This window comes from Equus quagga, chromosome 2, assembly GCF_021613505.1.
Source record: "Equus quagga isolate Etosha38 chromosome 2, UCLA_HA_Equagga_1.0, whole genome shotgun sequence".
Taxonomy (NCBI): Eukaryota; Metazoa; Chordata; class Mammalia; order Perissodactyla; family Equidae; genus Equus; species Equus quagga.
The window spans coordinates 56,722,985-56,745,414 of NC_060268.1; the positions used below are offsets into that span (position 1 = coordinate 56,722,985).

Below are 22,430 nucleotides of genomic sequence, written 5' to 3' on the forward strand. Positions count from 1 at the left end.
TGTTGCCACTCCCGGGATAGCTTGCCTGGGCCCTGGGTTGGCAAGAGTCCCACTTCCCAACTTCGGATCACCCCAGAATTGTTGCACTCTGCGTGGTAGGGCTCAGCTGAACCTGCTCGTGCGACAGCCTCGCTCTCTCCGGGTTCCGCATGTGTTCCTTGGGAACCACCCCCCGACCTGAAGGTCTGTGCCATTTCCTGGAAAACGTGCTTTAGACAGCCGCACATTCCCGTCCAGCCTCAATGGATGTGGACTCACTTAAAATGTTTTTTTGTTTTTTAAGCCCTCTAAAATCAAGGTCTTCAGATTCCTCACAGAGAGAGAAAGTATTGTTACCCAGAGCAAGAGAAGAGGTGGGGCCGGAGGGAAGCCTCTCACCCAGGAGGGACAAGCATGTCGGTGGCAAATTAAAACTGCTGTTGTGAGAAGAGCATTTTTACAAAAATGGAGGAGGCATTTTTGCTAGAGGGAGAAGAACAACTAGAAATTAGTATGTTAGCTAAGTAGGATAAGCTGAGGTAAGGTTTTCTATGAAGCAGGGGGAAAGTACTGAATAGCTTGATAATAAAAAGATAGAACTTGACCATTTAGGCTACAGAATACTCTGAACTACATTTGTGGCTGAAAGCTTGTCATTCTTTGACACAGATTTACTACAAATCTCTCTAAATTTCTTCCTCCAAAACATTTGGCTCATCCAGCACTTCTCATGGTGATTTCCGTAACAGCCCTGTCCTCATGCCCTCTCTTGTCCGTATGTGCTGGGCTTCTGGGTTCCCAGAGACGAGATCAGCTCTGCAGAAGCGTATGACCAGGGGTGTGCACTGCACAGCGCTTGTGCTCCCTTGTGGCTCCCTGGGGAACTCTTCTGGTGACCCACAGGGCAGGGCCGGCTGGGACTGCCACCCTTCCCTCCCAGAGTGGACCCTGAGGGCCTGGCCTCCACACTGCGTGACCTGAACCTAGCATGTTGCCTATTGGCCTGGCCAGGACCTGCTGGCCTGAGGGGGCCCTGGCCTGTTGTGCGTGATGCAGCATGGGCTTCGCTTGAACTGCCCTCTCCAGTGTCCAGCCCCAAATGCAAGTCAAGAGCTTAAAAGTGAATGAAACCCTTTGGCTTCCAGTGGTATTAACACATGATTCTCATGCTTTTCTCTGTGTGTGTGTGTTTGTGTCTTGCTTGTTTTCTTTTTCCAGATGACTAAGTCGGTTACTAACCCGGAGGAGTTGGGAGGACTGGCTTCACAAATGACCAGTGACTATGGGCACCTGGCTCTCCAGGGCCAGATGGCAGCAGCCACGGCGGAACCAGAGGAGGTCTGCCACCTTAAGTCCCTGTTTTAAGAAGCCAACCCCCACTGGTGCCCCCTCCTAGGGGATTCTCCGTAGCTCAGGGCCACTCCAGAAGACCCCAGCATGAGAGCCAGAACCAGGCTTAGTTCCCTTACTGTGCTGCCAGCCCCCGAGGCTCAGTCCCAGTAGCCCCAGGCTGTGCTCAAAGCTCATTGCCCTTCCTGAGGCCGAATGGCTAAGGTCTGGGCCATCTGGTGAGGTGAGGTGGGCTTTCAGACAGAAGGACTCTGCCAGGTCACCCATCCCACAGCCTGTCACCTGATGCCAAGGGCAGAACACGCACTGCCATCTTCCTCTCGCTTCCTGCTCCCACTGAGCACATCCCCTTCAATTATTTTTCCATTTTCCAAAGGCTCACAGAAGCGTTGGAAGAGCTGAGTATGGGATTTAGGTGCCCCTCTCTTGAGAAAGGGCTTTGTAGCCTGCTTTTGTGGAGCAAAGTCTCACCCAGATATTGCTGGGGCTTTCTTAGCACTGGCCCACATCCCTGCCTCCGTATCTCCTGCAGACTCCTCTTCATTACCCGCCTGCCTTCCCTAAACTCACTGTCCTTAGTGGCCGACACAGACCTGGCCTCAGAATGCCTGCACCCAGAAGAGTCTTAAAATGGCAAAAGTTTACTCCCACAGTCTGCTTTCTAAGAGCTCCCATCTCTAATAGCTCTGAGAAAGCAAGTGGTCCATTGGGAAGTAACAGGATGGCTGGAGCTCGGGGTATCTGACCGCACCTGTGTCAGTGTTAACTCACAGAGGTGCCTGGTCCCAAGCGACTACATGCCTCCTTAGAGAGAGAAAACCTAGTCTGAAAGAAAGAATAGTGGAGTGGGTTGCAGGGACGCTGGGAAGATGAAGGCGACTACATTCTGTGAAATTCAGCAAGCTGCTTATCGAGTGCACACCCTGTTCACGGCGACATTCCCAAATGAACCAGGCTGTCCAGGCGGAAGGTTGTGACTCACCCTCCCTTCTCTTTGCAATGACAGTCAGTGTCCATGAGTTGCTCAGCACTGTTTCTCGTGGGAGTCAGGTCTAAGTGTGTCTTCACAAAGATTCTCAGAGACAATACAGAAATGAAGACTCAAAACAAAATCACTTTCTAACGTATGTTGTAACAATGCATGTAAACAGGAGCATCATATATATGTACTTGCATACATATATATCTAGCATGGACGAATTAGATTTCTAACCATGCCTGCGTTTCGAGGCTTTAGGGTGGTTGTTTAGGCTGCAGCATGCATGACTGTTACGTCTGTTAAGTGACTACCAAAAACGAAAAATGATCAGACACCCACATCAGGATTCTGTTGATGCTTCACACAGGCCCGTCATTTTTTAAAATAGACTCCTTGTTTTGGTAGGATCATCTAAACTCATAATTCATTTAATTTACATGTAATTTTGAATTTTATGAACAAGTGTAGGGCAGCTTATGTTACAGGAAGGAGAAGTTTAATTGGACAACAGGAAGAAGCGTTTGGCTTTGCGAGGACGTTGAAAACTAAAAGATGGATTATGAGGGAGGTTTGGATCTCTGTCTCCAGAAATCTTTAAAAATAGAATCTACATCCATCTGCCTTGGTTAGTTTAGATGTCGGCCTGCCTGAGTTACTGAGTGAGGACCCAGTGATCTATGGAGCCCTTTCCTCATGTGTGTTCTTATGAGCTACCCACCCCGTGTGTGAAACAGTCAGATGATTTTTTATTGCAACCCAGACCATTGAAGCAAAATACAAAATAAAGCCAAAACAGCCAGGAAAGAAAATGTGTTGCTAAAAGCACATCAAGTGGCTTTCTTTCCTGGGCCCGCATTTGTAGCAGCTGACATTTTCATTAAGGTTTTCCCTTTTCCTCATTGGATGTTGAGATCTATTTTACATTCCAGGCGCCATAGCAGTATGACCTGGAGTGAAAAGGGTAGAGAGAATATAAAATTACCAGTGGCTTGCTAAGGAAAATTCTTTGTATGCATTTGCCAGACAGCTATTTGGGGGGAAAACTGAGAAGGTTAGGAGATCCCTAAAGCAATGTAGTTTTTTATTCCAAGACTGTGGAATTATTTGTATACCCAAGAGGGCCCCCACATCACAGCATGTGAAAATATTTATATCCAGGGCAAATGAGAAGCCGCTCCCTTCGCTGCAGTCTGCTGTGCGGAGTCAGCGTTTTGGTCTTTTCCAGAATGTGACAATTACAGGAAAAGTCATAGCTCTGCCCTCTGAACATCAAGCAGGAGCTTTATCTGCTGCTTTTTCCATGGAAAATTCAGACTTTTGTTAACATCGCTGTGAAAACTATTTTCTTCAGGAAAGTTTAAACCCTCAGGCAACTTTGGAATTTAAGATTAGTTTCCTCTTTTAAAAAAGAAGAAAGAAATGTAGATCCTGTGAGCCAGCAACTCCTAAATGTAAATGCTGGGGAAAAGATTTCTTGACCACAGCCTTGTCTCTGAGGAGACTCTGCTGTAACCACTCGTAATACCGCTTGTCTTCAAAGCTGGCAGGAACATTTGTCAAGAGCCTGTGGTGAGAACCACAGCCCTTTCCCCAAAATGAGATGGGTGTCCACTCCAGAATTCTCTAAAACTTTCCACTGCAAGACACCCTTTCTGTAGGGGGAAAGTGATTCCCTGCTTCTGTTATACTCTATTTTTTCCTTCCATTTTTTTCTATCTAAGGAGAAACTGTAAAGTTGGTCAGGTAACATCCATTACGGCCTTTTCAACTTCCACAAGCTCTGCCAGGCAAATTACATTTGACCTGGTTTCAGATATGACTGTTTTTAAAGGCTGAAAAAACTCTACGTTTTGTCTAGTTTTAGGCTGTAAAGAAGATCAGTATTGCTTAGACTCCCTCCGATTGAAATTTGTTCCAAATCTTCATAAAGGCCAGGTTTCTCATTTCCCCCAAGGCACAAAATCAGAAGACAATCTTCTCCCTTTTACTTTTATTTGGGCAAGAAGGGATTGAGGTCTTCTTGAGGTTCAAGTAATACTTTACTACAGCTGCCAATTTAAAACCCCAAGTTGAATGCCTTTGAGCAACATTCCTATATAATACACACGAGTGGTAAGTTGGATCACGCTAGGGGCTGGTCGTATTTGCTGGGAGGTTTAGTGTTGCTTTGAGAATCTTAGCATTTTTAAAGCCGTTATCTGTTTGAATGCAGTCTTGAAAACGCGTTCCCTTTCTCGATGTTCCTCCAGGAGTACAAAATGTTCTATGCAACCGCAGTGAGGCAGACCGTGTTAATTCTGTTGTCTTCTTTCATTTAAGTGCCTGCCCTAGCTAGCCCACATGCCCGTGGAAAAGAATAAGAACATGAGTGTTGTTCATCGAGTGGCATCCACACGTCAGATGCTGTGCTGGACACTGTCCCCTTGACCCTCACATGCAGTGTGAGGCAAGAATCATTTGTTCTTCCCCCTTCACCGATAAGCAAACAGAGGCTCAGGGAGCTTAGTTAAATTGTCCAAGACCACACGGCTACAATGGTTAGTGTCAAAGCCACTTAAATAACTCTTTGGAATAAGTGAAGTTGCAAGTAAATAAGTAAATACGTGGAAAAGTCAGGATTTGAACCCAGGGTTGTTGGACATCATACCCCTTGCTCTTTGGCCTGTAGCAAGCTGCTACTTGTCATCTTTCTGACATGTTTTCACACACACCTCTCATTGGTCATCCATCAGCCTTGGGAAGAGGGCAAAGCAGGTCCTGTCCCATGTCACAGGTGAGGGAACAAAGGCCCCAGGAGGTTAGCAGGCTCACCCAGAGAGTCCGGTGGCCAGGAAAGGGCAAGGCTGGAAGCAAGGCCCATGGTCCTTTCTGCTGCCCACTTGGGTGGAGGGTTGAGAGCAGGAGTGGGAGTGGAATCCCGAGATCCCTTCCTTCCTGTTACCTTCATTCCTCGTAGCCTATGAAAACGAAGGAGGGCAGCCTATTTCAACTCGTCCTCCTCAATACTGCATTCCTCCTGCTGGCTGTCCAAAGAGGATGGTGCAGCCAAGTATATAGGAGGTTTGCATGGCCTAGGGGGCCCCCAGGCACCTAGAAGGTAACTGTGTGACGTGGCACAGACTCAGCCGCCAGGACCAAGCCCTGGGTTGACCAAGAGCCCCAAGGGTTTCTGCAGCTCTTGCCTCATTTTAGTCTCATCCCGTTGCTTTCTGGTGCTGGTCTTCCTCAGTGCTTCCTTACTGGAAGTTCATCCCTGATGACCACTGTGCCAGCCCCACAGTTACATTTACAGGATCCTTTGCTACATGCATGATGTCACCTCCAAGAAAGGGGCTGAGCATCAGGACAGTGGGGTGTGTTTTAATAGCATGGCCTTCGGAGAGGGGCTGAGGGAGCATGAGAGCATCATTGAGGATGTATTCCCACCATTTATCATGTCTGCCTGTAGGGTTCAGGTCTGAGGCAGGTCAGGAGCAGGTCCCTTCTCCCTCCCACCCCTAGGGTAATTTGGGAGTGATTTAAGAGGCTGGTGCTTGTCCCTGTGCACGGGCACTCTGCAAATGGAAAACTCAGGCTTGGCTCCATGCAGGGAGCAGCAGTGGTGTGGGGGGAACACTCTTTCAGAGCCTTCGTGTTTTCTAGCACGATGGTTTCATACCTTATTCTTCAGCACCCTGACCCAGGGAGGCACTTCGGACGTTCTGCGTGTTTGACTCGAGTCTCACTTTTTAAGCATAATTGAACTATTTTTAAACTCTAGGAAAAGCTGCATGTACTCTTGAATGTATTCTAGGCCAAATGGTAACCCATCGGGGGCCACCAGTGCCTGGGCCACTGGGGGATTTTGTGAAAACCTCAGGCTGATGCAGTGTCTGCCCTGCCTGCTGTGGTCCGGGAACTGCCAGAAAACTCCTCCTGTTCACTTCATTGACTCATGTAACAGGACTTTCTCAAGACTGTGCAACCAAAGCAAAATACAGGAACCAGTTGGTAGCTGAGGTTCTATCTGGCGTTCGTAACCCCAACTTTTAAAGCTTGGTTCACTCAGTCTCAATTGTTGACTTTTTTTGTTTAGGTTTTTTCCTTTTTTTTTTTTTTTTTTTGAGGAAGACCAGCCCTGAGCTAACATCTACCGCCAATCCTCCTCTTTTTTGCTGAGGAAGATTGGCCGTGAGCTAACATCCGTGCCCATCTTCCTCTTCTATATATGTGGGACACCTGCCACAGCATGGCTTGACAAGCAGGGCGTAGGTCCACACCTGGGATCCAAACTGATGAACCCCAGGCCGCCAAAGCAGAGTGTGTGAACTCAACCACTATGCCACTGAGCTGGCCCCTCATTATTGACTTTTTATTGCCAAAGATATAAATTTTAACTCACAGAAAGAGTAGACTAATAACATTACTTCTATCAATTTTACATGTCAAGGTTCCATGAGAGATTTTATTTGGGGGGCAAAGGTGGGTCTGCTGCTAAATGGAAAAAAGTTAGAAAAACACTGATCTAATGGACAGAGCACTGTGCTGGGACTAGAGACCTGGATCGTCTCTGGCTCTGCCAGGGACCAGCTGTGTGATCTTGGTCCAGTCACATCGCTTCTCTGGGCCTCAGTCTCTTCATGTGTAAATGGGGAGGTTGAATTTGTAAGGTCATTTTTATTCTGAAGTTCTGTAAATGTTTCTGCCTCCGTTTGCCCCGTCCCTGACTTTCCCAGCAGCATCAACCATTTAGAGATCTATGCTCATCCTTCACAGCAGACCTCTTGCCTTCAGATTAGCGCTGACCCTTGAGTACTTCGGGTTAAACTGCACTCATGCATCGCTTAACAACGGGGATACCTCCTGAGAAATGGGCCATTAGGCAATTTTGTCATTGTGTGAACATCACAGACTGTGCTTACACAAACTTAGATGGTGTAGCCTACCACACTAAGCCGTATGGTACTCATCTTATGGGACCACCATCGTATATACAGTCCGTCATTGACTGAAATGTCATTATGTAGCACATGTCTATATGGATTTGAAAAGCCTCGAGAGCCAGGTTGAGTTTAAAATTTCAGCGGGGCATCCCCCTGCTTCAGCTTGGCCTTGCGTTTAAACTAACATACACGCCCAGCAAACAGCTGTATTTAAATGGTATGACCTCTGTGTGGGCTGAATTAGAGTGCCTCTCCTCCTCTCAGTGGCAGCTTTGTTGCTGCACTAGTCCAGACCTGTTTGCAGAGCTTCCAAATGTAGGATCCTGGGGTGCCACTCGTGTTGTATTCTGCGTGGAGATGGTTCACAAGAAGCTCAGCCTGATTGGGAAGGTTCCGCAGCTTCACAGTATACAATAGAAGACACCCAAAAGAGCAGAAACTCGACTTTCTGGATCAGAAGAATTTTCTGTTAAATGGCCTTAAACCCTTTGGGCCTTAAGGGGTTAAAGGAATTACCTCTCCACCCCCTCCCCACTCCCAGTGAAAAGCGGTGTTTCAGTAACGGAAGAGTTAACATTTGCAGCCACCTGCACTCCCGGTGACTACCCTTCCTTAAACTCTGACTAATGGGGTGACATTGGAAGGTAGCATCCAGGTAGCCCGGCTTGCCCAGGGTATATTCATAATACTCGAGATCTTTGAGTGACTATGATTGATAGATGCTGGAAGGATAACTCACAGCTTCTTGCTATTGTGGATTCTTGAAATAACACTTATTAACTAAAGCTTAAGTATTGTTTTGTTTTTAGTTGCTTAACTGGGCTGGAAGGCAGGTTATTTATGGCAGCTGTATTGATCAGACCAAAATGAAAATTGATGTCAAACAGAGCCCGAGGAATGCAAACTTTGCAAGGTGGAATTTATTACACCTCAAAGAGACAGCTGGCAGCTTGTCCACAGTGGAGCTCATTTGGCTTCTTTTAGGCAAAGTACCTTTTATAATCACACAGCCCGGGGGTCATTAAAAGAATTCGTGCCTGCTGAGACTTTACCTCGAAAAATGGACCTTTTTAAGGAAACCTCACCGGGCCTGATAAAAAGGAAGCCTGGGCCCAGTATGGTTGCTCTCACCAGGGGGCACAGCTGAGGAAGGGGGTGTTCTGGTTGGTAAACATCAATTTGGCGAGAATCTGAACACCTTACAATATGCTTGATACTAAAGCTATATATTTTGAACTTCTAATTACCTCTAGGGCTATTGGGAGGAATAAATGAAATTCAGTGCATTACCTGCTTACAAGAGGCCCTGACACACAGTAGGGGCTCAATAAATGCTTGTTGAATGAACAGAATTATCCCACAGAGTTCATCTAATTAACATGCTTATCAGGTGACCCGGGATACAGATAAGCAATACACCAGGGAAGGTAACAAAGATTGGAAGGCATGCTAGGATGATGAGGTGCTGGCTTGCTTACCAGGGACTGTGGGCATTTTACAAGCTCTAAAAAGGGAAGCAAAATCAACCAAATCCCATACTTCACCAAGCACAGGCTCCTAATAGCAGTGGAATTTTCCTAGCCAGGCTCCCATAGGACGCAGAGGAAACTTTCCACGTAGGGAAGACCTCGATGGCAGGGGCCGTCATGCTGCTTCCCACCCTGGGCTTGCCTCCACAGATCGGCTTCCAGATTCGCACTCGTGTGCAGGACCTGGGCCACGGCTGCATCTTCCTAGTGCAGAAGGCAGGGGCCCTCCAGGTGTGCCCCACGGACAGCTACACCAAGAGGGAGCTCATCGAGTGTGCTCGTGCAGTCACGGAGAAGGTAAGGGACAGCCCTCGGGTCCCACACAGCCATGGTAACTTGCACTGGCTCTCAGTGACCCTCTGTGACCAGAGACATAAGTGGGAAACTAAGCCAAAAACAACCGGCCCCGAGTCACATCTGCTCATCTTCCCCCCCTCCCAGGGTCTCACCAGGGAGGCGGCGCGTCAGGGGCCTGGGGGTGATCCATAGGCCCTGAGAAATTGACAGCATGAGAGGGACTATCCCATGCAGGTAGGGCCCTAGTGGTCCACCTTCCTGGAGGGCTCTCCTGCGGACAAACTGGACAGACAGCACGAGAGTCGCGAGGAACCCAGGGAGCCCTCCCTGCAGCCCCCTTTCACGCTTCTGTCCCTGGGCTCCCTATTCGGGGAGGCTCCCAGGTGCTGAGGGCTGAGGAAGAAGGACCTGAAGCTCCTTTCATGTGAGCTCTTCATTTCCAGATGAGACAGTGCAGTGGGGGAGGGTTACGCCCCCTCGCACAGTCACGCAGGCCGCTTGGTGGAGAGAAGGAACCTGCAGGACATCTGCTTCGAAGCCCGCTGTTTGTAGTGAAGGAGGCTCTAGAATCTCAGCAAAGTGACTTCACCCTTCCAAGCCTCGACCTCCTCGTCTGTGCAATGAGGATAAAGAAATACCATTCCTGGCCCATGGGGCTGTGAAGATTAAATGCGTGTATAAGTGCTTGGCACAGTGCCAGGCACGCTGTTCAAGGTTTAGTTAGTATTAGCGGCTGTTCTCTGTAAACTGCCGGCCAGCACTCTCTCCTCCCAGGAAGTGTCCCCTGGTTAACAGTGCGCCATTGCTAAACCTCCCGTCGTTCGGGGAGCCCCCTATTCTCCACGGCACGCTGGTCCTCTTCTTTGCTTCTCTCTGAGCCACGTTTCGGGGCAGCTGTTTTGCAGGCTGCTGGGAGTGCAGGCTGCAGTACCGTGCTTGCTGCCTTCCCTCTCCTCCCCTTGGGTCCGTGGGACATAGAACTCTGCACTGTTTAGAAGCTTGGCTGATGCCAAGCTTGAGGGGCAGCAGGGGACCCCTCATCTGGAAGCTGCCGCCACAGAGGCTGCTCTACGTGGCCCCTCGCCAAGGCCGAGCAACGGTCTGGCTGTCTCCCCCCAACCACAGGGCTGTCCAGGCCTCCCTGGATGCCACAGGACGAGGAAATAAATCTCTCAGCTCGAGGAAGCCTTTCTCCCTCCTTTCAAAGCCCTTCCTTGTTGAAGTTACTCTTGCCAAGTTCCCCCATGGAAGACCTTGTAACAGGAGCATCAGGGAGGGGAGGAGTGGGTCCCAGCTGCATGGTGTTGGCGAGTGTGGCCAAGCAGCATGGTCCTCCTGAACTGGCCTTGGTCTAACTGCTTCTCCCAGCGGAGGCTCCCTCACCTGGGCACCTGGAGAAGGATCAAAGGCACGACTCGGCTCCTTCAGAGCAACTAGCCTTTTCAGCAGTTTCTTGCTACAGGTCCCTGCCCCTCTAAACTCCTAACCTCCTATCTCCACCTGGTGTGTCTTTCTTCCATGTCTTGGTTGTGTCCATGTAACATCCCCCCAGCCGTAAGCCCCTTGACTCGTTCCCCTTCATGTCCTCATCCCCTAGTGACTAGTAGATACTCAATTAACACCTGCTGACTTGCACACCTTTCACAGTGGATGGGATGCTGCCTTCTATTTATTTTCCTTGCCTAAGTGCTCTGGCTAGAATTTCGAATACCATGTTGAATAAAAGTAGCAAGGATGGGCATCCTTGTCTTGTTCCTGTTCTTAGAGGAAAGGCTTTCAGCTTTCTATCATTGAGTATGATGTTAACTGTGGGCTTGTCACATATGGCCTTTATTATGTTGGGATGCATTCCCTCTATACCCACCTTGTTGAGAGTTTTTATCATAAGCAGGTGTTGAATTTTGTTGGATGCTTTTTCTGCATCTGTTAAGATGATCATATGATGTTTATCGTTCATCTTGTTAATGTGGCATATCACATTGACTGATTTGTGGATGTTGAACAGTCTTTGCATCCCTGGAATAAATCTCACTTGATCATGGTGTATGATCCTTCTAATGTATTGTTGAATTTTATTTGCTAATATTTTTTTCGAGGATTTTTGCATCTATGTTTATCAGGGATGTTTGCCTGTAATTTTCTTGTGTTGTGCTTGTCTGGTTTTGGTATCAGGGTAATGCCGGCCTTGTCAAATAAGTTTAGAAAAGTTTCCTTCTCTTTTATTTTTTGAGTGTTTTTTTTTTCAGTGTTTTTTGAGTCCACAAACCTTTGGGTTACATTTTCTCCATTTCTTTGCTCCCCCTGACATTCCCTGTCTGCCTACAGGTGTCCTTAGTGCTGTCAGCTCTCCAGGCTGGGAACAAGGGGACCCAGGCATGTATCACAGCTGCCACTGCCGTGTCTGGAATCATTGCCGACCTGGACACCACCATCATGTTTGCGACTGCGGGGACTCTGAATGCAGAGAACAACGAGACCTTTGCAGACCACAGGTGTGGGAGCAGAGGCAGTCCTGGAGGCTCCTGGGCAGGGAGAGGGTGGGGCTGGCCTGATGGTCTTTGGAGATGCTTCCCAAGAGCCAGAAATGTGGTTATCCATTTTGATTTCAATAGGATGCTCAAGTAGGCAAAGTGAACCACATAATCAAAATAAGTCCCTTTTGCCAACTATAAACACAGAGTCATGTTCCAGCTTTGCCTTTCACAGCCTAAATCCAGCCTGCTGCAGCAGAGGACAGCTTTTTGATCTTTCATTTTCCAAGCTGGAAAACTATGCCTCTGATTTGCTCACCAACCCCAGCGGGACTGGGAGGCACCGAGGCAGCACATTTAGCCCTTAACCTAAATGGGGAGTGGGGCTCCAAGCCTGCCGTCTCGCTCGGACTGGCTCTTCAGGCCCCACTCCGGAGGCTGGTGTTTGGGTCTCCATTTGCTGCTGGAGAGCCCCCCATAATCTTACCATGTGTCTGGCACCTTTCTTCCTCTCTCTTCAGTCCCAGGACTGGGCTAGAGAGGAGATTCCCAATACTCTGTCACCCCTTCCAGAACCCAGGCCCTTAGGCTCTGATGTGACCCAGGCAAGGTCCCCTGACCCGTGTGTCCTCACAGCTCACTGTAGCTGAGAAGTATTTTCAGGGATAGTGGGAGCCAGAGGGAAGAGGCTGACCTCTCACTTAGCTACAGGGCTGAGGGGAGAGGGCCAAACTGGTGGGCCTGAATCTGTAATTGAAGTTTTATTGCTAATCTACTATGTGAATTGTGGGCTGGTTTTCTTTCCCAACTTTCCTACACAGATGAGAGCCTGCTGATAAGGGAAGGGAAACACATCACATCTCTTCTTCAAAGCCCGTTAACGAAAAGCCCCCTAGGAAGGGTTTCTCTTCTTCCTAACTACCAGGAACAAAGCTTTGCCCTTTGTCTCTCCCCCTCTGCCCCTTCTGCCCTCTCCTCTTTCTCAGGGAGAACATTCTGAAGACAGCCAAGGCCTTGGTGGAAGACACAAAACTGCTGGTGTCAGGGGCCGCGTCCACTCCAGACAAGCTGGCCCAGGCAGCCCAGTCCTCAGCAGCCACCATCACTCAGCTCGCCGAGGTGGTCAAGCTGGGGGCTGCCAGCCTGGGGTCTGATGACCCTGAGACTCAGGTATGGGTGGGCCTGGGGGAAATGGATCTCCCTCGCGTTCCCACAAACACTGCGCACCAGGCCTCAGAAGAAGCCAAAGCCAAATAGGAACTGGTGCAGTAAACATTATGTGCCCTAGTGTGTCCATTATGGGGACTGGTAGGAAGCAGTTATTCAGGCAAGGTAGTCGCCTGGACTGTGGTGGCTGCCGTGGGGATGGGGACAAGCTGATAGATTTGAGAGGAATCTGTAAAGACGACTCAGCTGAGCTGAACAATTGAACACAGTAAGCGTTTGGAGATAAGGGAGAGGGGGGAGGCCTGGCTGACTCCACGTTTCAGGCCTAGATCAGTGTGTGGATGGTGGCTCCATGTACTAAGCTGGAGCTCCCTGAAGGGAGAGCTGGCATGGGCGGGGAGATGAAGGTGAGTTGGGTTTGGGGTGTGTTGAACTGCAAGTGCCAGAGAGACGTGCTGGTAGAGCTAGTGAGTGGGCATAAGCCTGCTCAAGTACGGGGATGTGGCCTCGGGTCGTTGGCATATAGACAGTGACTGCAACCACAGGAGAGGAAGAGCATGGAGTGAGAGAAGGGGTTTCAAGGCAGAGCTGAGGATTTCACCATTTAGGACCATATTAAGGAGAAAGAGATGCCTGAGGAGATTGAGAAGCAGCAGCTGGTAGGAGGAAAGCCAGGGAGCCTGATGTTAAGAGGAGGGAGTGTTTCAACCCACAAAAACACGGCTGAGGAGTCCAGAAAGGTGAAGGTCGAGATCTGGCCACTGGTCCTAGTGGTCTGGAGGGCAGTGGGCCCCCAGCAAGGGCTGTTTGTGTGGACTGGCCAGATGAGGGTGACAAAAGGAAGCCAGCCTATATAGACATCCCACTTGAGAAGTTTGCTTCTGAAGGGGAGGAGAGAGAGGGACTGAGGGGTACGGAAGGGCTGTGTGCTCCTGGGACTCTGTGCTTCAAATTTAGCAATTTTGCTGAAGCTATCTGTCTGTTCCTTGGTCCCCCGCCTAGACCGTCAGCTCTTCAGGGACGGTAACCACGCTTTATTAATCTTTGAAACCTAAGCACCCAACACAGCTCGAAGCAGATGGTGGATACCCAACAAATACATGCTCAGCTGTTGAACTAATGGCCAACCAGGGCCATTGGTAATGGATTCTGCCCATTCCCGAGTGCAAACTTAAAAATCCCTCTCTTCTCTCTGTCCCCCCAGCACCATCAAATGGTAAACACTTCCGTTTTCACTGCTTAAACCTTACCCAGTAAACTGTCTATTTGCCCCATTTGGACAAAACTGGATAGAAAGCCCCCTGCCATCCAGTGCCCGGGTTGACGGCAGCGACTGTTGTGGCTACCAGCTTTGCTCCCACACAGCCATGGCCCTTCCCCTCCCGAGGTCCTCCAGTGCAGCAGAGCTCCATGAGGAGACATTCCATATGTTGTGTTTTACTCCTTCTGCTGGGTTTCTCTTTGATAACATCAGAGCTCATATTGGCTGCCCTCTGGAATCTGAAGCATTCACAGAAATCCCTGCCTGCAGTATTGTCCTTACCCCCGAGGAGGAAGGAAAAGCTTGAAAACGCATCAGTGAGGTTGGAACTCACGTTCTCTGAGCCTGGCTTCACTTTAGGAGGAGTGAATCACCCGGGGAGGATTTAAATCTTTGAACACAGAGAAATGTAGCAAATTGCTTAGAGCCTTAGCTCCCAAATGATCTAGATGTCCTAAAGCCCCTACTTCTACTGAGACCTCTCATGGAAAGTACCCCCTCAGAAAAATGTCCCCACTCGCTGGTCAGTCGTCCAGTGACCATGGATGGGAGCCCTGGGTGTTGGCTGCACACCTTTGCTTGCTGTGCCTGGGTCTCCTCTCTCCGCCCCTCCCCACTGTGATCTCAGGAATCAGTGTGAGGGCCGCGCACATCAGCCGCTCCTCACGAGCCCCGTCACACCCAACCTGCCCTGTGGTTTCAGAGGTTGGCAGAGGTTCTGTGCACCTGTGGGCAAGAAGGCACAGGATAGAGACGGAGACGGAGAGGGTGGGAGGGGGCAGGAGGCTGTGAAATTGCAGAGTTGCTGTGCTTGCACCCGTCTGGGACACTAGAGTCTCTAATGTGTTTTCACATTATTATCCCGTTCATCCTCACAGCAGGGTGGTGAGACAGGCAGGGCTGGCACTGCTAGTCCCATCTGTAGATGAGGAAGCAGAGCTGTAGAGCATAAGACAGCGTGGAGGTTAAGACCGTGGTTCCTGGGATCACACTGACCAGAGTCTGCCTCCCGACCCTGCCGCTCCCGGGCTCTGGGAGTATGGACCCGAGTGCCGTAGTTCCCACGTGAAATGGCAGTGAGGATTAAACAAGATAGTGTGTGGCGTGCTTGGCTCAGCACCTGGAACACTGCCCTCAACAAAGAGAAGTGGTGGTGCTGGTTGCTGTTACAGAAGTAGGAGTTGTTACTGTAGCCACTGGATGGAGAAGTAAATGTAGTGCCTGATAGCATGTAATTCCTAAACGTGGCTGGTACTTTAGATTCCAAGTCCAGCATACTGAAAAATAGCCTGTGGTCTCTGCTCGATTAGAAGAGTGAAGATACTGTATTATATCCAGTGTCATGGGGGTACACACCCGTGTACTCGTTCATTCACTCATTCCACGAGTTTTTGCTGAATGCCCACTCCATGCCAGGCCTTGTTTTGCATGCAAAACACTACAGACAGAAGCTCAGGCCGGCCCTCCTGGAGCCTACATCCAGGTCGGGGGAGAAGAGAGACAGTGTATAAGTGAATGAATCATAAGGTAATCCCACAAACTGGTAAGCTCTGTAAATAAACAGGGCAAGCTGAGGAAGTCTCAGTGGGGGGGATGGGCCTCTAGGTAGGGTGGTCTGGAAAGATCTCTGAGGACATGACATTTGAGCTGAGACCTGACTGATGAAAAGAGCCAGCTTCCAGGCCGAGAGAAGAGCAAGAGCAGAGGCCCTGAAGTAGGAATGAGTTAGGATTTCCAGCTGGAAAGAAGGACAGACCATGTGCCTATAGCATCTGAGTGAGTCAGAGAACGCTGTGAACCAGAGCTGGTGGTACAGGTGGGGTGCCATGGATGCCTTGCAGGCCAAGATATGAGGCTTGCATTTTGTTCTTGGTGTTTTTGGTTACCAGTTCAGGGCACAGGTGAGTGGTGTTGCCACTTAAGTGTCTGCTTAGCTGTCTTCATCCTTTCATAGGCAACTTGTCAGCAGAGCTGCCAGCTAGGAGGTGTTTGCCCATGCTAAGTATACCTGGGTTCTGCATTGTGGCTCAGCGTCAGCCTCCCTTGGGGAGGTTCTTAGAGTCTGGATGCTGGCTCTTCACCCAGACTCCTGCATCAGAATCTCTGGGGGTGGCTCCTGGGGACTCTGCCTTGCTGCAGGCTTGAGAGCTACTGATGTAGAGACCTGCCTCCCACAGGCCCCCACCTGCCTCCGGGCTGTGTGCCCTTGGTGAAGCAGCAGGTGACTGCTCGAGGCAGGCTCACCTGAGCTCCATGCTCTCTTCCAGGTGGTGTTGATCAACGCCATCAAAGATGTGGCCAAGGCCCTTTCAGATCTCATTGGTGCTACCAAGGGAGCAGCCAGCAAGCCCGCCGACGACCCCTCCATGTACCAGCTCAAGGGGGCCGCCAAGGTAGAGTGGAGCCCCAACAATGGGCAAGTGTGCAAGGGGAGTGCTGGAGTGAGGAAAGCACACACAAGAATATCAGGAGAATACGCATCTGGGCCCATTTCTCACTTACAGAGAGGTGTTCATGCTCATGGCACTAGATCTGGAACTAAAAGGAGTAGGGATTGGACTTGAGTGCACTCCGTTTTCTCTTGGCCTCTCTTCCTATGCAGGTGATGGTGACCAATGTCACCTCCCTCCTCAAGACTGTGAAGGCGGTGGAGGACGAGGCCACCCGGGGCACACGAGCGCTGGAGGCTACGATTGAGTACATGAAGCAGGAGCTCACGGTAAGGAGCTAACAATCACCTCCCTCAGACACCCATGTCCAACAGCTGACCCCAGCGCAGTCTTCTCTTCTCAGAGGTTTTTTAGCTTAAATAGGTTTTACCTGGAGCGCCTGACCTAGGGAGGCCCGCTCACCTACCTGCAGTAACTTTGTATAATTGAGACCCCACGTGTAACTGACCACCTCAGAATTTGGCTAGCGTCAATTTGTAATTGTAACTAAGAAATTAATGGGAATATATCACTTATGCCTATCCAAGTTTAATTCCACTAAAATTACAGCTCGAAAAGAAAGCATTACAGAAGATTCTTGGCAAAAGGAAAACTCATTATGGCTATTTGTACTCACTTTGAGTCTAAATGGCATTTGTAATGTGTAGCCACACACGGCCCCCGTTGATTCCCATTGCTTTCAGCACCAGCTCACACTCCTGCACACCTAGGGATTTTGGAGTCTGAGGTTCACAGTTAGAAGAACCTGAATGCCTTTACCTGAGGCACTTCCCTTTCACATCCAGCTTCCTTCTGTTTGAGATGTCTGATCTCAGAGAAATTGACCCTGTGTTCTTTCTTGCCTGGTTCCAGCATCGTAGCATGCGGGCGTTCTGGCGTTACCATGATATGGATATTACCTACTGCTCTTTTGATGCCATGACTGTTGTGGATTGACTCGTCCTAATCCCTAGAAATAGAAATATGCTTAAAATGAGTGGTTTCAAACCAAGAGTTCTTTTTAATAAGAGGTCCTGTCACAGATTCAACTTCATTTTTGGAGGGAGGAGGAGAGGACCTGCCTTTGCTGCCAGCGGTTCTGTATCTTTAGAACCTGTGAAGGCCACAAGCCCCTGAGGGTCAAAAGTAGAAGTGAACAGTTCTACTGGGTTTTTGTTGTGGAGCCTTGGGGTCTCTTGTCCTGTTTTTAATGCCTCCAACCTTGCTTGGTGTTGGGTTTAGTTCTCACACAAGGGAGAAACTGAAAAATACAGGTGGCGTCCTTGAGTGCTGCTGCCTGGCACTCTCCTGTGTACATGGGCTGGGTGTTTCCTACCAAAAGTCTAAACATGTGTTCTGATAGGTGTGGGTGGGCCTAATGATGGCCGTGGAAGAGGAGGTTTGAAATTTGGAGCTTTCCTGGGAAACTACGGACACGTGGTCAACCCAAGTATACCAAAGTGGTTTAGCATTGACCCAGATTGTGATTTACCATGGACATAGGAGGTTTCCAAAGAAGCGTGTGCCACGAGGCCCCTGTGAGTATGGAGGGCTCTGTACGTGTGGCACTCATCCCCCTGTATCATTCAGGGGTGGTTCTGGGCAGCCTAACTGCAGCCATCCATTTTGAGGGGGGTGCTGATGTTTGGCCCTGGTTGGTGCATGGCAGGGATGCCGGCTGGGTCCTCCCTTCTGCCTCAGGGAAGACTTCCCTCCTGAAATGTAGCTGAAGACAGAGCAGCCCCAACTGGTTTGGGAGTCCTTGTGTGCAGGGACACATGCACATTCAGCACACAGCCAGGGCACCACTCACTCATGATAGACACACAAGACATGTGGCCTGGAAGTACTAACAGCTGGCTTGACTGACAGGTGGAACTTGAAAGTGGGATTTTCACTTACCCTGGTTAATTTATTTCAGCTTCTTTAAAGGGGTGTGTGTGTGGATGTGTGTGGTTAAATAATTCACAGCGTCACCGTGGTGCACTCAACATGAACGCCTCTGCACAGTTATGCAGTTATATTTGTGAGACAGGCTAAGAATAGAAGAAACTGAAAGCTTCATTTCCCCGCCCTACACCCCCTTAAAGAGAGAGAGGCAAGTCCAGCATGATGCATCCGGGTCAGTCCTGCCCGGGAACCAGCATTGGGACTGCGGAGTTTCTGGGAACTGCCGAAGCACCAGCAGGGATGGAGCAAAAGAACTGAGAAGAGACACAACCGCCTCCCCAGGATAGTTCCCCAATATTGAGTGTCAGCTTCTGCAAACAAACGGGTTAATGCAGGTGTGCGAGGCTTATCCATGCTGGGGTCTTGAAAGCAAGAATGATATTACTGTGCTCAAATTAAATTTCTAATTTCCTGCCATTTGACAGTTTCTTCCCATTGCTGGCTCAGCTTTCAGACACTGAGCTGCAGCCTGGGCAGAGAAGAATGAATTATTTTTGTCCTTCCCTTTTTGATTTTTTTTTCACCTCTTCTAACTTCCAGGTGTTCCAGTCAAAAGAGATACCTGAAAAGACATCATCACCTGAAGAATCGATAAGGATGACGAAAGGCATCACCATGGCAACAGCCAAAGCCGTGGCCGCTGGGAACTCCTGTAGGCAGGAAGATGTGATCGCCACCGCCAATCTGAGCCGCAAAGCCGTGGCAGATATGTTGACGGCTTGCAAGGTAAAGGCCTTGGTGTTGCTTTGGATGGATAGTGGTGGTCTGTCCTGACTGAGTGTGCCGTTTAGCCTGGAGAATGGGCGGGGCTGGCCGTGTGTAGAAGTGAGCAGCTCAATACCTTAGACTTTGTAGAAAATATGTGCTGAGGGCACGTGTGTATCAGCTAGTGGGAAACGACTCTCTAGGGTAGTTTTATGTTTGAGAGGAGATAGAGTCGGCCTGCTGACTTAACCCTCCCACTTCTCCTCTCAGTCCTTCCTAAATAGGCAGGACACCTTACAGAGGGTGGTGGAGGCCATGCTGATGGTAGTAGAGGGACTGTGGCCTTTGTTCAGGCCCTCTAAATGAAAACTGCTTCTCCCTTCCACCTGTACCCTTTCCTGCCTCCGTAGGCCAGCCATTCTGTGCTAGGAGGGGTGTTGCCATAATTGGGTGAGGAAGTGAGTTAGAGGAAGAGAACAGAACAGAACGTCGGGGCACTGCCTTTTTGGTCTCTATGCCAGAATCTTGGAGAAACTCTTTTGATCCTTGGGTGGACACCAGGGCAACTGCCCTGAGCCCGTGCTTGGTGAGGGAGCTGGGGAAACCTGAGCTTCACAACCTTTATTTTTTTATCCAATAAGAAAGTGAGCCCTCAGAGCCCCCAACCCCCTACATCCCATTGAGCACCCCTACCCCAGACCTTCACCCTTCTGGGACAGCCTTGCCCGAGGGCCACTGACTTCTGCTCAGTGATTGATTGGTAATCCCCTGCCATGGTGAGCAGGCAGGGGTGAACCACAGGAGTTGGGGTCTGAGGGGATAGGGCCAGTCTTTGTGGTGGAGTGAGTTGTGGGGGCAGCTGGCGCCAGGTCCGGGCAATGGCTTCTCAGGGATTCCTCAGATGGGGTAGGATGAGGAGGTAACTGGGCAGAGGGAGGGTGAGGCAGCCAGGCTGAAGGAATGGGTGTGCAAGGGCCTGGTGTGGGAGACAACACCACATTGACTGCTCTCCTGGGTGTGATGGAGGGTAGAGCCTGGGGGGTAGGTGGGGAGAAGAGGGTGGCAGGGTGATACAGCCGCTTTCATGAAGGACCCTGTGTTCTGGGCCAGGGAGTTTGGACTATCTTCCGAGGCCCCGAGTATTTGCCGTTTTGATGTGCTTAGTGGAATCTCCCCGTCAGAAGTGATAACTCCCAAAGGAGGATGGTACCTGCCTAGCACGGTATGGCCTGAATGCCGTCATGGTGTACATGCAGGGTCCCTCCTAGTTTGGGAGGGGCTGCCATGTATATTCTATCATTTCATCCTACATAAGAAAGGCAAGAGGAATTGCCCTAATTTGATGGATGATGAGACAGGCTTGGAGAGATTAAGTGGCATGACCAAGGTCACACAGCCGTTACTATCAGTTCTTTCAGAACTGAAACCGAGTCTTCTGATTTCATGCCCAGTCTGTTTCTGCTGCCCATGGCCTCCCAGCCATCGTGCTCAAGGTTGCTGTGGTTGATGAATGACAGGTACTTTGTCTCCTTGTTACAGACATGAAATGAAAAGGGAAATTAAACAGAAAGAAAGACAATGATTAAGGTGGAAATGGAAGGCAGCTCAGATTCTCAAGTCTCTTTCTAACACACATCCCCCTGTTTTCAGGGAAGGAGGTTAAGGATTGAAGTACAAGTGCTGTTTGCCCAGCCTCAGCTCCTTGCTGTTGTCTTCCTTCTGGATCAGACCATCCTGATTCTGCAGGAGAAAATAACAGCCAGAATTTCACACACCAAAGCCAGACTTGATGACAAGTGTCACCACTGAGCCCTGAGACGCCTGTTAAGATGGAACTTATTTAGCAGACTTATTCACATTTACGTTTCCTTTGGTCTCCCATATTTCCCACCCCTTTGCAGAAAAGAAATGAGGCAGCATGGCAGAAAGAGCATGCATGCAATAAGGAATATATAGCATGCCGGGGATGCTAAGTGATGGATCCAGAAGGAACCCTTCTATCGCAAGCAGAGGGCCAGGTGGCCATTTCCAAGCACTGCCGTTGGGGCTGAGCAGGGTAGCTGGGGCAAAATGGAAGGGCAGTAGGTTAAATACCGGCTCATTTTGTTAGAAAGGAAGGATTACACTAATTCCTCAGGTGGGGGAAGGACTTCCCTACACCCTAAGTTAATTCTAGTGTCTGTTTCTTTCTGGTCTTACCTTCATGTACATATGTCTACATTAGACACAATTTTATATCTACTATTACAATTAATGTTATATGGCTGTGTCTTTGTTCCTGCAAGTCATTATAACTGACTCTTTAATGACCACAAAATACTCTGTTAATGAATATATTCTTTTCTCCATTATCAGATATTTAGGTTGTCTGCATTTTTTCTTATCATAAACTTTACTGCAATGAACATCTTTGGGCATATCTGTTTTTTCTATGCTTTGGATAATTTCCTTAGGCAGGACTCCCAGAAGTAGAATTAGTGGATCAAATGATATGACATTTTAATTGTTGGCAGATCTCTGTCCCAAAGTTTTCTACCAACTTACAGAGCCTCCAGCCGTGGAGAAGAGTGCCTCACCCTCGCTCCCACACAACTCTCATTGAGGGCCTTGCATGTCACCTACTGGAGGTGACAGTGAGTGCCTCATAGTCCATGTGGTCCCCTGGTTGTGTCTCATCAAACCAGGTGTAGGGGTCTGTCCTCACACTTGGAGACACGGGAACAAGGATGAGTAAAACATAATAGTGGTTGAAGGCATGGCAAGTTAGTCCTCAGATGAGTAAAACCGGGCTCTTAAATCACAGATGCTGGCCACTGGGATTATCCCCACTCCTTCCAGGGGATAATGAGGGTGCAGGTGAGGGGAGAACCTACAGGTGTTCTCACCAGCACCCCAATCCTAGGGAGCAGGGCTTGAGTGGAAGGAGCGTGGAGACTGGTCACTTTCCCCTTCTGCCTTGACCTTGTATCCTAATGTATGTATTTGTCCTGATTTGTGATTTATTTACAGTTTTCTATTTTATGTATTCTCATAAGCCCCTCAAGTTCTCTCCAGAGGCTGTAGAAAGAAGAAAGGCTAAATGGGTAGTGTTGCCAGATTTAGTAAATAAAAAATAGAGCATCCCATACTTGTGCTAAAAATTTTTCATTGTTTATCCAGAATTCAAATGTAAATGCATGTTCTATAGTTAATCTGGCAGCCCCATGAATGAATGTGTCATCTGAAATGATATATTATGAATGACTCAAGTCAGCAGGTCACAAGTGCAAGAAAAAAGCACAGGATGCCGTGTTAACCATATGTCCTGGTTTGCTTATCTCGACATGTATAATGTGGGATGAGTTATTTGTGGTGCCTCAGAGGGTACTGGGGAGCTCCTTATCTGAAGTTT

General features: G+C 49.2%; 1 protein-coding gene across 11 annotated transcripts in view; it reads left to right on the forward strand.

Moving 5' to 3' along the window:
• Window positions 1–22,430, forward strand: part of TLN2 (talin 2) — a 413,192-nt gene that overhangs the window by 358,830 nt on the left and 31,932 nt on the right. For 9 of the 11 annotated variants that reach the window (XM_046652946.1, XM_046652948.1, XM_046652950.1 and 6 more), the window contains 7 exons: window positions 1,198–1,317; window positions 8,910–9,056; window positions 11,382–11,548; window positions 12,514–12,697; window positions 16,223–16,348; window positions 16,558–16,674; window positions 18,875–19,060. In XM_046652946.1, the coding sequence (XP_046508902.1) occupies window positions 1,198–1,317; window positions 8,910–9,056; window positions 11,382–11,548; window positions 12,514–12,697; window positions 16,223–16,348; window positions 16,558–16,674; window positions 18,875–19,060 (1,047 nt within the window). The remainder of the gene's footprint in view (window positions 1–1,197; window positions 1,318–8,909; window positions 9,057–11,381; window positions 11,549–12,513; window positions 12,698–16,222; window positions 16,349–16,557; window positions 16,675–18,874; window positions 19,061–22,430) is intronic. The other 2 variants (XM_046652956.1, XM_046652955.1) reach the window with 2 other exon arrangements.